The sequence below is a fragment of the Solea solea genome, chromosome 18 (assembly GCF_958295425.1).
Source record: "Solea solea chromosome 18, fSolSol10.1, whole genome shotgun sequence".
Lineage (NCBI taxonomy): Eukaryota > Metazoa > Chordata > Actinopteri > Pleuronectiformes > Soleidae > Solea > Solea solea.
The window spans coordinates 18,388,607-18,405,092 of record NC_081151.1 but is presented as its reverse complement, the minus strand read 5'-3'; the positions used below and the strand labels follow the sequence as shown (position 1 = coordinate 18,405,092).

The window sequence follows — 16,486 nt, the reverse complement described above, 5'->3', positions numbered from 1 at the left end:
CGACTTTAAGTCACACAATCCCGCAGGGGCCGCACACACGACAAAAACAAACGCTCATGTTGCCTCATCATCTCCCTGGAACAATAATACACCTGAATCTGATGTTTCCCCGGCAACGTCAGTATGCAGCCAGTCAGGTTGATACGGAGAGACTAAGTCCTCGGTGTTGCCTTAAAGGCGCCACCAAGAGACAGACAACAGAGCAGCAGCGGATGTTTCCCAAAATGATTACTGCAATGCCTTAATATGCTGCGGATGAAGAATTTAAAGCCACTCTATTAAGTGCAAACTGAAGAACTGCGCTGAAACGAACTTGCTGATGGGCTAACAGCAGTTGCCTGCAAGTCTACGATGAGGGACTGCGTTTTATAGAAACAGAAACAGGGCGTAGCTAACGTTAGCTTAACAGAAAATACGATAGGGGTGTATCAAGTGGAAAACTGTTATCTTGGACAACGGTTTAGAGTGAGTTATGTTTTCAAGCAAACGGGATATTAGTAAGTATCGTAATATATACATATAATATGTATATATAGAAATATAATTAGTCGAATATGATATCGATAGTACAGTGGTGAGCTAGTTGCTAGTTAGCGTTAACCTAGCCAACTGTGCTAACTGCTGGAGTAGCTAATGTTAATGTATTTGATGTTGCATTTTGACGAAGTAAGATTAGGTTACTTATCGCAGTTTATTTGCTGTTACTTAAGGTTGGGTAGTTGTTCAAAGAGGAACGACGTGCACAACAACCGCTCGCATACAAGCTGCATGTGTTCTGACAGCCTTAGTTTGTGTTGTTACTTTCGTTTATTTATACACACACAAGCACTAGTTTTAGTAGTGCTTTAAAAAAGCAACCATTTAGTCAGAGGACACACCATTAATTCAAATTAGCACTATCAATAGACATAGATATTGTTTTAGAAAGGGAAAGAATACGTTTATAGCTGAAATATTGTATCATCTTGGCACCTGGACATATATACCCTCAATAAATAAGTGAGGTGAGACCGAAATGGCAGTGAATGCAAATGCCAGTGTCCATAATCTCAAAAGCATTGTTCCCTATTAACAGTTTTTGAAATAGTGCTACACAACAAGCTTAAAAAGTCACAGATGTGAACATAATGCTTGTACTGTATTAAAATAAAATGCTTGGCACAAATGAATTAAGCCTCTCAAACAAGGCACACATTTGAGACTTCAAGTTAACATGCTTCATATGAAACTGGAACATTTATTTTCAAATTTCTGGATTACAGATAACACTGATAAACAGAACTTCCAATACTTTTTAGGTCAACTGGGAACTTGTACTTCTAGCTGTTTGTGTTCATCGAGCTTGTCGAAATAACCCGATTATGGGGGAGGAGACACTATTTAAAATTGCCTAAGTATATGCCAAGATTCAATTTTACCCCCATCACTAATGCGTCCTAACAGTGTGCCAGATGTTAACAAACACAACAATTTGTACCTAAAACTCAAGGTAAAAAAAGCAAACTGAACTCCACTGAAGCCTTGGTGAACCTTGAACACTGATTCTTTTCTTCCAGAACGGACCAACATGAGTAGTTATAGTAGACCTGACAGACACAGGACACCAGCGTTCACCAGGGCGATGCGTCTCAGGACATCAAAGCTTGACCTGGAGAGAGATTCAGGCTTCTCAGGTTTGTTTCAGTTACATTGCTAGTGGTGTGAGTGTGTACTGTATCGTTGGCAATTCCCTCATCGAGAAAATGACAGTCTAGAGAGCTCTAATCAAATTGGGGATCTAGGTCAACTTTTCTATGTAGGTTATTCTCCAATGGGCCACTTTTTCCCTGATTACCTTTTATTTTCGCTAGGAAGGTTGGCCTGTATTTAGTTTAATCCTCCTCACCAGGTTTGTGGTGTCATTTTCAAGATACACTAAGGAGGCTTATCTCCATCCACCACTGATTTCATCATATTTATGTTCGGCCTCAGTTACTGTACACAATAGTAGGGTCAGTCTTTTCCCTTTGCACATGTCAAGACCCATATGCTTGTCTTCCCCCTCCTCAGACGCTAGCTCTGAGTACCTCAGCACAGTCGATGTGACTGAATCTGAAGGAGCTGGAGGGACGCGGTCCGTATTCAGCCAGGACCCTACTGGTTCTCAGTTGGCTGTGATGCGAGGCTCATTTGCGGGACTATCTCCAATGATCATAATGAACCACTTTGTCCCAAATCAGGTAAAATACAATGCTGATTGTTTGCCTGTGTTTAGCACTGTAAATGTCTTTATGCTTGGAAGAGTTTTGATAACATGGGGCTTGTTTAGTTGTTGCAGAAGAAAGAAGGGTTTTAATGATTATTACTTTCTCACCTTAGCCTGCCAACTGTTTGTGACAGTTGACAAGCTAAGGTAATATTTAATTGTCTTTCATTTAATATTTTTTTGGAATTTCTGGCATGATAAGTAATTTATTCACAATTAGAAAATGACACGCAATAGGTAGTAGTTGCACACTTTCTATGTTTGTTTGTTTGTGTTGCTGTTAACAACTTTAAACAGCAGATTTACCTGCTTATTTTTTTTTTATTCCTTAAATCTAGAGTATATTATCAAGTCAATTGTATTTTTAATTATTATGATAAAAGAGAATGTATATAAAGCTTCGGTGACTGTTATAGTTTTTGTGCAATGCATTCACGGAAATTTGTCCATGATTCTTGTATTTAAAGAGTACTGTATTATAAGTCCTTTTGTGTAAAAGCACAAAACTAAAGTATTTTCCTTCTCCAGCAGCCCCTGATGGCTCCAGCAGAAAAACAGTGGGGTTTTCCTTCACCCTTGGAACTCATGCCTCAATCACAGGTGGTTCTTCTCCAACCCATGGTATCGAATGGCAGCAGCAACTCTCCAAAGACGTGCGCTGAAAACGCCGGACAGTTGAAAGGCCACATGCCAACTCCCAAATCATACCCTAGAATTGCCCCTCAGCCTGCAGACTTGCCCTCTAAAAGGGTGGGATCCTCCAGGATGAGGGGGTGTTCATCTTCAGGTCATGACCAGCAACAGAGAAAGCACCACCACAGCCACAGGCCCTACAGCTCCCCCGGCCCGCAGCCACCACTGCAGGCTCCAGTCAACGCCACCCCCACTTCTGACGCGGGACACGACCACACACAGACTGATGATAATCAGGAGCAGCTCAGTGAAAAGTCGCTCTACCTGCTGGTAGACACCAGCGCTCTGCTCTCCTGTACAGATGAATTCAAGCCAGAGGTGGGCAGTGAAAGGAACCATGCTGACGAATGCCAGCAGGACCTCTCCATAGACAGCAACAAACAGAAGCGCTTCAGTAACACCTACAATATTCTCAACAAGTCAGGCTTGCTGGGGATCACCTTGCGCACAAAGCAGCTAATGAAGGAGAACAGGCGTACCCAGTGCCAGCTGCAGCAGCTTCGAGAACAGACCGCCCTGCTGCTGGAGGCTCTGAGCAGCAAGGACCCGCAGCTCTGGACTAAACTTCAGCACTCTCTGCAGAGCACAGACAAGGAGCATTTGGGAACTAAAGCTCAGATAATCCTGGCATAATTTAGTGTATTTTGTGCACGTGACCAGTGATTTCAAATCTGGGGAACAAAAAAATTATTTTACTTAATGAGATGAAAGAAAATATGAAGAAAAGCTTTCTTTTGGTCGGCCCTAATCCAGTAAGCAATGCAGCATCAAATATTATCACGAAACCAACATAAACTGAACTGAACCTAATGCTTTAATGCTTTTGTCCGGAGGTTGTATTGCGCGTACGGTCTTCATCTTTGGAACAAACCCTTCAGAGCTGCTGGTTTAAGCTCAAAATATCAAGCTGCAGTGCATCCATTATTATACCAAGGTAGAATTATTACATTTCAAACTTTTGTTTATGATATTTTCTCTGGTTTCCGAGAAGCAAAAGGAATTTTTTATATGGAACTCCTAACTGCGTAAGTGCACGTCTTTAGAGCAGTGGTTCTCAAACTTTTTTATACCAAGTACCACCTGAGAAGATACTGAGCTGTTTTAAGTCACAGGAAGCAGATTTGCTCTGCTCTGCGAGAGATAAGGTGACTCTAATTATTATTATTATTTTATTTCTTTCATTTTTTCGACACACTTTTTCTCCAAGTACCGCCAGAGGAAGCTCACGTGCCACAGTTTGAGAACCACACATGTGAGGGCACGTGGCGTTAATTCCTCACACATGCCCTGACTCTCTTTTCTGTAGAGACAATATAGGCATCATTTTGACTTTTTAGATCAAGTTATGGCAGAACGTTGATGTATTTAGAGTTGCTCTTGACTGAAATTGTGTTTATTTATTTATTTTTCCCCCAAAAAACGTTTTGTGAGATTACATTATAAGAGTGGTACAATGTTTTTGTGGTTCTTTTTGAATTCAGCCGTCACTGAAGTTTAACAACAAAGCACCGTTCAGATTGAGAGGGAAGCTCCAGGCGGTGCTGATAAAGAACCTTTATCCAAAGATTCATAATCACAAACAGCAGTCAGAGCCTTCCTCTTAGGAGCTTTCAGTCACATTGTCTGGGAATAAAAGCAACAATAACACCGAGGCCCAGCAGGGTAACCAACACTTAACAACCTGTGTGTTTGGTTTCAGAGCCACCGCTGTGTGTGTGTGTGTGTGTAGAGGGAAGCCAAAGCGTATCTAGCATCTTGTTGATATCACCTCACCTCCTGCCCCAGCTGAGCCCCCCACCCCAGAGAGGTCAACACATCTTTATTTCTCGAATTATGGTATGTAAATCACAAAAATGCACTAAAAACTTTAAAGTCATTCAAACGCTTAACTTACTTGGCACTACTCATAAATAAAATTGAGAAAATAATACCACTTTTTATTTCAAGCCTCCCTTTTTTTAAGGGACTGCCGGGACTGAACTTACTTGTCGTGAGGTGTTGTAGCCTTATTATTGTCTTTGATTTCACATATGTCGCTGCCAATGTAATTCACGTTTTTGTCGCGTCGAGCAACGTATGACGTCGTATTAAAGTGAGGCACAAAGACTAAAGGACAGAACGGCTGAATATTAATCGTTAAATCTCCTAAACTCTTGCACTTTAGCTGAAAGATTACTGACTAATTTTGGCCCGTTTATTGAGCATCGTGGGTTGATGAAGTAATGTGAATATAAATGTTTAAGTAGATGCGTGTGCCTTTTTTTTAAAAATGTCTTGTTGTCCATATCCATGCTTGGCAGCTTAGATTTCTGTTTTTATTTGTGACAGACTTGTGGAAAGAAAGTTACTTAAAGGTCTCCAAAGAATTAAGATTATTATTTGAGTTTGACTCTTTTCTTTTACATCTCAAAGATAATTATTAAGAGAGACAATGTCATAAGTAGTTGAGAAAGTACAGGTTTATACTGTATTATTTATTTAAAGAACTACTGTTGTAACTTTAAAGAGATAATCATTTTTTTGTTTTAAAGGGGAAAATTCCTTCACATTGCTTTTTTTTGTGTGTTATTGCGAAACATGCTTTCTGTAATTTTTGTTAAACAAAAGACACTTTTACTAATAATGAAGTTTCATTCAATAAAATCCTCTCCTCATCCTTTTTTTTTTTTATTGCACTTTCCCAGCTCAGACTGAAAATCCAACAGAAGAAGAACACTTTTTTACATTTAAATACCTTTATTGGTGTAATAGTAGACAAAATAGCTCTAGAAAGTGTACTTATTGATATCGAAAACATTATTGAACATGTCCACAGCTGTAGCCACAGTATAACACTGGAAAGTCTAGGGCTGCAACTAATGATTATGTTCGTAATCGATTATTATCTTCCTAATAAATTGATTAGTTGTTTGGTCCAGAAAATGTTAAAGAAAATGTCGATCTGTTTCTCAAACCTTGAAATGATGATGTTTTATCATGACATTGGCACTAATAGACATAGAAAATATTCACATTTAAGAGCTTGTATTAATTATTTAAAAAGAAAAAAAACGCTCAAAACAGTTGGTTATTAAAATGGATTAGCAGCCCTAGAAAAGTCCTTATTATTGTTATACAACAGACGGCATCATTAGCAGTATACAGTAGTGAACTCATCTTTGGGGTCATGTATGATAGGATTTTATGGCACGTTGTGACTAATACCCTGGATATTACTATGGTAATCAGTTTCACTTTTCCCCCCTATCTATTCTTACAATGGAACACATCACTGTAGCTTCATCAGACTGTGAGTCACGTTCCCGTGAGTAGAAAACACCAGGTTCAAGCCTTATGTAACAAATAGTGTTTTTCTGTGTGCTAGCCCTTAACGTTAAGTGATTCATTGTCATAAAAACCTCAACACATTTTGACTGATTATCTCAGAACAGACCAGTGGCATAATACAAACCTAAACCCAAACATCCCTGTAATTTCATGTAAGCAACTGCATGTTTACGTCAACATTTTCTTAATACTGCTTTATAAGAACCTACGTAAAAGATACACCTATATATATACTATGCTTTTTCACATTGTTATATGGCTCCTATCATTAAAGGAATGTATATACTAAAAGCTAAATATTGCAAAGTCATAAAGCATCCATTTTAAAATGATAACCTTATGGGAAGCATTTGGGAGTATGTGGATATGATGTTGTGCTTTTCCACTCAGTCTTGTTTCTGTGCGTCAATCTCATCCGTGCACGTCTCCACAGTCTGTACGGGCAGGATGAGGCCGAGGATCCAGCGCGTGCCAAAGACGTCCATGAGGTTGTTTCGCCAGGGGCTGTGATTGTCCACAAGCTGCCCTCTCTGCTTCTGACACCAGGTCTGTCCCCGGGCCACCAGCAGGACCTGCTGGCAGCAGAACCCTGCACAGACCAGGCCGATGCCCAGCCACACGTACAGCATCAGCACGACAAACAGCTGCAAGCCTGAGATTGTTCCTGTGAGTAGAAATGAGTCATATGTCTTTAAAGGGGCGATATGTAATACAATTATTACATTAGTGCTGCTCTTCCATGACGCTGTTGCAGCACAACTTGGCTCGTTCACGCCACGGCAGTTTCATGCAGTCGTGCTATGATGACTCCGCCCACGTTGAGGGGGTACTATAGTAATGGAAACCGATACCAAACCGAGTCGTGCCGAGCTGGAACTGTATAGTGGAAAAGCACCGATAGGCATAAAATTATACGTACGTTTGAAGTATTTTTACAATCAACACAGCATTCACAGTTTTCGGCTGTGTAATTTTGCTGACCGTGGCTCGTTTCCCGATGAATTCACAGCTAACCAATCAGAACAATTGGGGGTGGGATGGTGTGTGCGAATCAAATAGGTTTCACCGGCATTCACTCTGAGCTGCTGTTGCAACGTTATAATTCACGACCGAATTGTTCGCACTTTTGTGCAAAGTCACTTCTTTGGAAAAAAGGTCACTTGAGGGGTCTGAACACTCACTAAATATAGCGACAAAGTCACTAAATTGCTCAGCGTACTTCAGCACACCCTCTAGAGTTCCTGGTAATCTGAAAAGTCCCCTGTGGCGACTAGGTACTTCTTTCGGGGGGAAAGTTTTTAATTGAATTTAATTTCAGTAGATTCGTCAAGGTTTTTCAAAACTCCCGGGTAAATGAGAAAAGTTCCTGTGCCAGAAAATGGGCTCTTGGAATTGCAGTAAATGTTTTGATCACTTTAACCCTTCAGCTTCCAAAAGGTCCATCTGGACTTTTTGTTTTGCTCATTTTAACCATAAAAGGGCCAGTAATGTCCCATGAGTAAGTGCTGTTGCCCATTTTTCCAGAATAACTTCCAATATCTGGCAGAAAAAACTGTAGTTGTATTTGTTTGCGTTTTTGTCTCAATGTGCAAAAACAGGCCAACAAAATGGAAACTATATACAGGTGGTTTTTCCCAACCCTCTCCTCTGTGGTGACAAAGACGCTGATTATCCGGCTTCCTGCAACAGCATGAGTGAAATTACCGTAATAACCACATATTTCCTATAGCACAAACCGTCTACCCACAGTTTGAAAGTGATTAAAAACTCACCCATGAAGAAGTAGCCTGTGGAGAAGGGGAGAAGAGTCAGGAAGGTGAGTGGGTTCTCAAAGGAGAGGGAGTACTCCACTGTGAGGAAGGCCACGCCAAGAACCAAAGAGTACAAACACGTGCACGACGTGTAGATGCAGAACATGATGAAGTAGCGCATGTTTTTGTTGCCGATGCAGTTCCCCGTGAAAAAGCAGTGGTGGTCCCGCTTGAGAATGACTTTCTTACACAACTTGCAGAAGTGACGACCGTTCAGGAGGTAGTGAGCGTCCACCATGTCTGAGCAGTGCGGGGAGCACACCGGCACCCCCGTCTCATTGGCACTTTCAGCAGGATATTTGATAGTCATTATGTAATTCCCCAGCGCATTGAACATCAAGAACAGAAAAACCACCGTGTGAAGAGTCGTCGAACCCCCCGGTGACGTGTCAGGGTTTGGGAACAACGTTGGGATGAAGAAGCAGAAGTGTAAGATGAAGGTGACCGCAGTAGCTGTGAAGAAGTAGGCAGGTGCTACAGCGTTGAGGAGCCGCAGTTTTAACATCCTGGTGAACATGTCTGCGTGATAGTGAAGAAGAATCTGTAAGCAAGAAACCAGGTTAGTATACTCCAATACCAAAATATGCTGTATCATCATCCAGTGGCTTTCCTTTATTCAGAAATAAAATGTGATAAAATACCTCAAGTCATCAGGTTCAAAACTATTTACTGACAGGTTGTACATAATGTGTGATCCAGCTAATGTTTTAAAGGTCCAGTGTGTAAGAATTTGGGACATCTAATGCTGTGTTCACATAGGACCCAACACGAATTTACATACAAAGGGAATGCACAGATACGAGTAGCCATCGCGCCATCGCAAGAAGAATCACGCTGAAAGGATATCCATGGAAAAAAATATTTATACATGTGAACCACTACTAATCATAAGACTTCCCTAACACTTACCTCCCTTTCCAGGGCATGTCGGAACTACGGTGGCCCTCAAAACACAGAAAGGATGATGTTTGTTGTTTGCGTGATAAATTTGTTCTTCAAAAAAAAGCTAAACTTGGTAGCACGAGATGGCTGCCTTTTGTGCCTATATAATTCTAAGGCGACCGAGACAAAATATTAACGGCTGGGTCAAAAAAAAGGGCTCTTTTAAATGAAAAACCAGCAACACTTGTGACAGTGCCATCTAGTGGGAATAGCATGTTTTTTCTCCAGATGCATGACGGCATCTGGTGAAGAGTAGTAAAAATGATTGATACCCAGATATATGAAATGTTTGTATTATGCTTTAATGGAAGTGTAAGTTCAAAAACTTGCAGTTTGAATGGGTTTCAATGGGACATTTTTTGCCCTTAACGGTATGAGTGTAACACTTGTTTGTACACGGTGTATTTTAGCCTTATTGTATAACAGGATCAAATAAAAATACACAATCTTGCCAAAATTAAGTGCGTAAAATGCAACAAACAACAGTCCCAAAGTGATTTTTCACGTATACAAACAAACGTGTGGGTAGTAGATTCTATTTCTGCTAATTAACCCTCCTAAATATGACAGGTCTGCACTCAGGAAAACTAACTTCTTCTGGCAAATGTGGGTCTGGAGATTCTCCAGGGGACTCAGAGCATTCTAAAAATATCTCAGTCTTTTCACATGTGGGTCCACAGACCAAAATAGTGAAGTCTCCATCACAATAATAACTTTATTTATGCAGCACCTTTTTAAAACAGAGCAATAGGCGTTTAAATCATTATCAAGTAGTAAAAATCAAAACATGGAACCACAAATTGTAGCGTCCACATGAAAACACCATGAAAACGCACAATACATTTCCTCTCCACTGTTTTTTTTTTTCCCTCGCCGTCAATCATTCTATCTCCATGACGACACAATTAAAACCACGATTATCTAAAGAGCGCATGTTTGTAATCGATCGGGCTGCGTCGTACCTGCGCGGTCCAGAGAGAAGAGGAGCTGTCCTTTCAGCACCACGGAGCCTCGGCTCAGAGCTCAGCAGCACCTTCATTCAAATGCACCGAGAAAGATAAACGTTGTTTCTCCTCTCACTGACGTCCTCACATCATTTAACGGCTGTCCTCTCCTTTGTCTAGCGCCGCCTGTTGGTCTGGATGCGTCTTCTTTTTCTTATTTTTTATTTTTAACACATTTATTTGACCACATATTGCTTTATTATTGCTTATTATTAAAAAGATTGTTATGTTTCTGTAATGGTTAATTAACTCTTTAACTGAAATTATATTTTTAATGCTAAAATATAATTATTATTGTCCATGAATTTTCACATTTACTGTTTTCCAAAAAAAAAATAAGCAAAAAAATTGTATTTTTTTTCTTGATTAAGATGTTAAAATATAGTTATTTTCTTGCATTCCTGAACAGAACAAAAAAATGGTTTGAATAATGGTCGAATGTTTTAATCTTTTAATTTCTAGACTTCTGGCTCAAATCAAATGGGTTATACAAAGGTAAATTCAGTTTGTTATTTGACACAATACCATTTTCAAGTTTTAAACAAGTTTTTGAAAGATTTCTAAAATATTTATGTTTTCTTGTTTTGTGAAAGTCTAATACATCAGTTAAGCACTAGATATATGTGTGTGTGTGTACGTATATATACTGCGTGTACACACACATACACACACACACACACACACTTGTGTATACAGTATACATGTGTGCCCGGGTGGATCACTGAACAGGCATTTTCGCTACTACGTTATTTATTTCGATATTTTTATGGGGCCCTGAAGCAAAAAAAAAAACTTGTTATATTATGTGATATATCTTAATAGGGGCCCCGTTAACACCATGGTTTATGTTACTCACCCCTTAAATCTGAAAGGGGCCCTTCAGCCAAAAAAAAGGTGATATGATAACAGGGCCCCTCAATCATATATTATAATAATTATTATTATTATTATCATTATTAGCCATGTGTTGCCCGTCAAAGAGGACATGTAGCTAGTGGGAGGAGGAGACACTGTAATGTCTGAGCTGAACTGTAGTATGCAGTGATATGAAATGAAGAAAACAGCAAACAGGAATAGAAGATGCAAGGTAAACATGTTTCCTGTAGGTGGCGCTGCATCCTCAGTCATTTTACCTCCCACATGTGAACACTGTCATATTTGTGCTCTGGATTTATTGTGTCGCTGCTATGGCCGGATATAATAATAATAATGATTGATTAATGTTTTGTTTTGTTCTTTTTTTATTTTGGTTTCAACATACTAATATATATTTTTTTTATATATATATTATCCTAGATGCCCCCCTCCCCCCTCCCTCCAATAAAAAAAAAAAAAAAAAAAAATCAAAGCACTTGACGCTTCTGAGCAGGTGTGTCATTGCCAGACGGTCCCTGACTGAGGTGGGAGTTTCTCTTGTTTGGTGTTGGATAAAAAAAAACAACCCAGCAGTATCTTCATCATCATCTTCAGCAGCAGCAGCAGCAGCAGACGCCAGCGATCAGGAGTGAGCTCTCCGAGGTGAGTGACGAGCCTTTGACTTATTCTCATCAATCCACTTTATTGACGCTCGCGAGCACCGGGAGCGGTGTGTTGGCGCTATTTGTGGCGCAATCGTTTCCATCAAGTTGCAGATCAGGAGGAGGAGAAGGAGGAAGAGGAAGGCGAGTGAGTGAGCGAGCAGCTACTGTTTGTTTGTTTGTTTGTTTGTGAATGCTGCAGTCAACACACAAACGTCGCCTGATTGCAGAGACACGCGCGCACGTTTCCCCTCAACCTGCAAAAATCTAATGATGAAACATGTTGAATTTCTAAATCAGCGTCTAATCGACCTCGTGTGTCTTTATGTATTGCTTGGTGTGGACGATGACGCTTCCAGCAACGTGTACACAGATGCAGCAACACCTTCCCACCCTTTTTATTCCCCATGGAGCTTTTTTTCTTTTATTAATAAGCACCAGTGATAAATATCATGTTTTTAGATAACATGGAGCGCACATGTGACCATGCTGCCTTCTTCACTCTGGTTTTTTTTTTTAATTTACATGGACACATAAAGACCTGGCTGGTCAGTTGACCTGTTGAATTCATATTTCTTATTTCACAGCTGTTCTGCTGCCATTTGCACCCGAGTGTGACGAGAGGAAGTGGCCTTTAAAATGTCAGGTTGTCAGATAATGGCTTTGTGGTGTGGCACCGGCTGACACGGCTCAGGAACAAAGGTCTTGTCTTGTTGTTTGTCCTCATGAAGAGGGACATTCAGGCATTTCAGTGAATATTAACGAGGCCACGTCACAGCCCATCTGAAGATAAATCACGATTATGATGGTAATTGGAGTCGGTCATTAATTAGACAGGATCTCCGTCCAGTTTGTCCATAAATAGAGACATTATAGGCTTTCAGCATTTTATTGGACGTCTGTGATTACTTATAATCTCATCTACACCAGAGGTCTCAAACTAGCGGCCCACGATTTAACGTCAAGTTTATTTATTTTGCATCAGAAGTACTTTGATTGTGAACTATAATGTACTTTTATTTTGAAATCCGTGATATAATTCTAATTTTAAATTCTTATCTCCCACCCCTACTGATCTGTTACCCACTGACCAGACTAGGCGCTCAGTGGCCCCCACAGGTCATTAACCCTAAGGGTCACTGTAAAGCATGAGGAGCCTTTTGAAGACTGGTGACCACTGTAGTTGTTGAGTGCATTAAGCAACAGATGTGCGAGTTTTCTTGTTCATGGTTTGTTGATGCAGGCGAGGAGGGGAATACGTACCCAGTCTAGCTGACCATTAGGTGTGAAAACAGCTTTAAATGTATGTACTTTGTGCACCTTTTGACTCTCTTGTAATCAGTGTGAGGATGAGGACTGAAAAAAAAGCATATGAATGCTGGTCTTCGTCAAGTATCACACATACAGTACATTAATATTTCACGGGGCTCAGATTGACAGGAGAGCTCGCAATAGTGGAATGGATACAGAGTCTACACACACTGAGAAATAAAACAGTAGTCACTTATTTCACTCTGACAGCTCCAGCTGAAGACGATCAAACAAGGGCCAAGCAGTGAAGTGGGTTTAAAAATAGTCCATGAGGTATCACTCCTTCCATTTTTGCAAAAACATGAATGAGTTTGTCCAGCGTCACATAAAAGAGCCTCAGAAATATTAAATATCAAACCTGGAGGAGCTTTATTTTTGTTGACGGTAGCAAAAACCTTTCTACACTATCTCCCTGTTTGGCCATACATCCGTATTTCTATTATAGATGTTATTCTAAAATATATTTATTATTATTACATGGTGCAGTGTTTTTAGTAATGCAAAGTTTCTCCCACAGTAGTGACAATATATTGTTATAAATCGGTATCCGTGTCGGTCCAGTCGTGGTCAAAATTACTGGGTCGCATATCGGACAAATGAAAATGTGATGCAATCCGAAGAAATCTTGCAACGTGAGAAAGAGAAACAGGTTACAAAAAACGAAAAGGATGCAAAACCGAAAACAAACGCCAGCAGGAGCAAAAACACCGGCATATTCAATAACGGAAGTGCTCCGGGCCTGTGGGGGGCGCTGTTGTGCAGCTCTACGGCCAGCCATGACGATACTCTGGGCCTACTTCCTTCTTATTTTAGTAAAAGGCCTGGTCATGGATACAGGTTGTCCTCCTGTAACCCCATAGATTTTATGATCAGTGTTTTAAAACTGCAGGTGGCTTAGTAGCTGGAGCCACGTCGGTCATTTCCACAAGCCCAGAGGAAGAGAAGCTGGGGCAGATCACTGGAAGCCTGGAGGAGGATTGGCAGTTAGGCCTCTGTGTTGTTTTGCTCGTCATTCGAATTGTAATGGCTGTTCTGTTTTTTTGTTTGAGTCTCTGCAGTTATTAACATGCAAGATATTCATCTGTTGATGTGTTTCCACTTTGTGTGTGACGTGAAGCTGGAGAGGAATATTTTCAAGCAACACTTTTGATGAAGCAAACGGCCCTTTGTGAATCAAGCAAACAAAAATGAACCACAAAATGAAAACAACACAAATTGCAAATCAAATATCGATTTAATCATTTGGAAATATTGTTTTTTTATTTGTTTGGAATGATCCGAGTTAGTCACAGGCTTGGAGTCTGGAGCTGTCTGTCTGGAACTCGTTCCCCAGGTTTTCCCTGTCGACAAAATAATTGTAATCTATACTGATCTACTGACTACTTCCGCTTTGTGTGTGTGTGTGTGTGTGTGTGTGTGTGTGTGTGTATATGTGTGTATATATATATATATATATATATATATATATATATATATATATATATATACACACATACATACATACATACACACATACATACATACATACACACATACATAAATATACATATTTTTCAATATTGTTTGCAAATAAAATGACACAAATCTAATTCCATATAGTGGTAACAGGGGGAAACTCTTTGTGAAAAGAACTCCATTTGAATGCAAGTCCATTATACAACCAGTCTTCACTTCTGACTTCATTCACAATGTCAGTAAACACTTTCCTGAGAAGTTAATAGTCTCAATCATAGTTGCCAAGTCTGCTTATTATAAGCAACTTTAGCCTTGTTTTTCTTACAAATATTTGTCGTTGCAGAGGTTTTCTTGGGCTTGTTGCTGAAGTGCACTTGTGTATTTGGACGTGTTCCCCGCTCCATGAGTTTGATAGTTCTGTCCAGAACCTCTCCCTTTCTCCACACACACAGGTGACGGCAGACATTTTCCCACCCACACCCTGCTTCTGATTGGCTGTGATCCTGATGGCAACGAGCATGAGCCAATCAGAGGTAGAGTAGGTTGATTGTTATTTCTTTTTCCCCGGTTGGGAACTTGGGAAATCTTGAGTGATGATCTGATACAGGAGAGTGTTATCTTCCTATTTATGAGGTTTAGGAAGTTTAATTATCAAAAAAAACTGGTTTGCAAATGTTCATATCCCATCTGTTTTATACATGTGGTCATTGTGCTGATGTTTTGGTGTTTTTTTTTGAGGGAGGGAGCGAGAAGTGGCTTGTTTTCATAGGCCCGGTTGCTTGTTTCTCTCTCGAGATCTGGCAACACTGGTCTCAATTGCGAGTGTCAGGTTCTCTTTGGTAGAACATGATGTCAGTTCTGTTCCACTTACAGGAAAATGGATGATCAAACGTGGCGCCTATGAGTGGACACCAGTAGGATATCTGTCAACTTGTGGTTGCAAAAATCTGAGTTTATTTTGCATTTTTAATTCATGTCAAGCACTTATTTACAAGTATGCATGATTTACTTGTAGTGCACGGTGCAGAGAATGCACAGGTTTCAGCAAACATGCCAGACTCACTGAAGCCAGAAGAGAGTCCTAATAATGAGGGACGGGCCCAGACCTCACAGCTGCAGCAGCAGCAGAAGCAGCAGAAGCAGCAGCAGACACACAGTTCTCCCAGGGGAGTCTACTGAGCATGTGCGGACACGGAGCAAGCAGGTGTTGTGTTTGTTGAGCACCTCTCCGGTCATGTTATGGCTTATTCAGCCTTCAGAACCGGGGGACGGCTGAGGGAGCGGACACACACCGGTGATCTGTGATGGTGCCTCGTGTGATGGAGGGAGAGTGAGCTGTGAAAAGAGTAAAGCCCCCCACCCCCCTCCTCCCTCCCTTCTCCTCCACTGAGCAGGTGGTGAGCAGATTGTGTGGAAAACCTCCGTCCCTTTCTCCTCCTTAGGCTGGGTTTGCCCCTCATCATCCCCCCCTCCCAACAACCACAACAACCATCAGAGCAGAGGAGCTGAAGAATAAGATGCACCCAAGGATGCACAGGAATAAACAAGGTATCAATGAGAGACTTGCAGTGTCGTTGGAAGAATTTAATAGAGGAGTCAACTCATTTTATAGACTGCTTCATCCCATAACCAACATATTTACAGTATTTTAGACTATGTTCTTAATTATCTCAGTACAACACAAGAATAGGTCTGGCTTGTTTCCACCACCATCCTGGATTAAACTGCTGTTTCATCCTTTAATGTGGAATATCTGGGAACTCATCTTCATCTTCTACATTCATACGACTTGACTCGACTTGCTTGATTACTGCGAGAACGACTTTGGACTTGTTTGCCCGCAGGTGCACCCTTGGTAAATTGCCGTGGGAATAATACACAACCCCTTATATGGACATCCTGGGCATGTGCGTTTATACTGTAGGTCACATGTTAGGGCTTCACAGAATTTGATTTTCCATCTTCTTATGTGATGTTGAGTCAAAGTTCATCATTCATTTCATAAAAAAATGTGAGGTCAATGTGCAGAAGTCACAGAAAAAAAAGTTTGTCTTATTATTTTTGCTCATTAAAAACAAGCCACTGACTTTAACTATGACGCATTTCCAAATTTCACAAATTCAATCCTATTTAAAAAAATTATGAATTGTGTTCATATAGTGTATATATAGATTGCCTAGG

The 16,486-nt window shown here is 40.5% G+C and overlaps 3 protein-coding genes across 8 annotated transcripts in view; 2 read left to right on the top strand and 1 right to left on the bottom strand.

Annotated features, from left to right (window-relative positions):
• Window positions 1-202: 202 nt before the first annotated feature.
• cipca (CLOCK-interacting pacemaker a) lies at window positions 203-7,161 on the top strand. 5 transcript variants are annotated; one of them, XR_009233817.1, is made up of 5 exons: window positions 204-497; window positions 1,557-1,673; window positions 2,050-2,219; window positions 2,774-4,774; window positions 6,699-7,161. XR_009233817.1 is itself a non-coding variant. In XM_058616118.1 (4 exons), the coding sequence occupies exons 2-4, from the start codon at window positions 1,568-1,570 to the stop codon at window positions 3,569-3,571; spliced, it is 1,074 nt and encodes a 357-aa protein (XP_058472101.1). In that variant the 5' UTR covers window positions 203-465; window positions 1,557-1,567; the 3' UTR covers window positions 3,572-5,556. The 5 variants fall into 5 exon arrangements, 3 of the variants coding, with proteins under 3 accessions (XP_058472101.1, XP_058472100.1, XP_058472099.1); XR_009233818.1 differs by lacking the exon at window positions 6,699-7,161 and having other exon boundaries at window positions 2,774-3,872; window positions 4,638-5,556; XM_058616118.1 differs by lacking the exon at window positions 6,699-7,161 and having other exon boundaries at window positions 203-465; window positions 2,774-5,556.
• Window positions 5,680-10,067, bottom strand: zdhhc22 (zinc finger DHHC-type palmitoyltransferase 22). The gene is made up of 3 exons (XM_058616119.1): window positions 9,981-10,067; window positions 8,038-8,617; window positions 5,680-6,929 (listed from the first exon to the last, which is right to left on the bottom strand). The coding sequence occupies exons 2-3, from the start codon at window positions 8,591-8,593 to the stop codon at window positions 6,652-6,654; spliced, it is 834 nt and encodes a 277-aa protein (XP_058472102.1). The 5' UTR covers window positions 8,594-8,617; window positions 9,981-10,067; the 3' UTR covers window positions 5,680-6,651.
• A 1,291-nt stretch (window positions 10,068-11,358) lies between these two features.
• tmem63c (transmembrane protein 63C) overlaps window positions 11,359-16,486 on the top strand; it is a 31,315-nt gene continuing 26,187 nt past the window's right edge. The window contains exon 1 of one of the 2 annotated variants that reach the window (XM_058615519.1): window positions 11,359-11,540. The gene's annotated coding sequence lies outside the window, so the exon portion shown is untranslated. Of the gene's footprint in view, window positions 11,541-14,723; window positions 14,839-16,486 lie in introns of those variants that run through there. The other variant, XM_058615520.1, reaches the window with a different exon arrangement.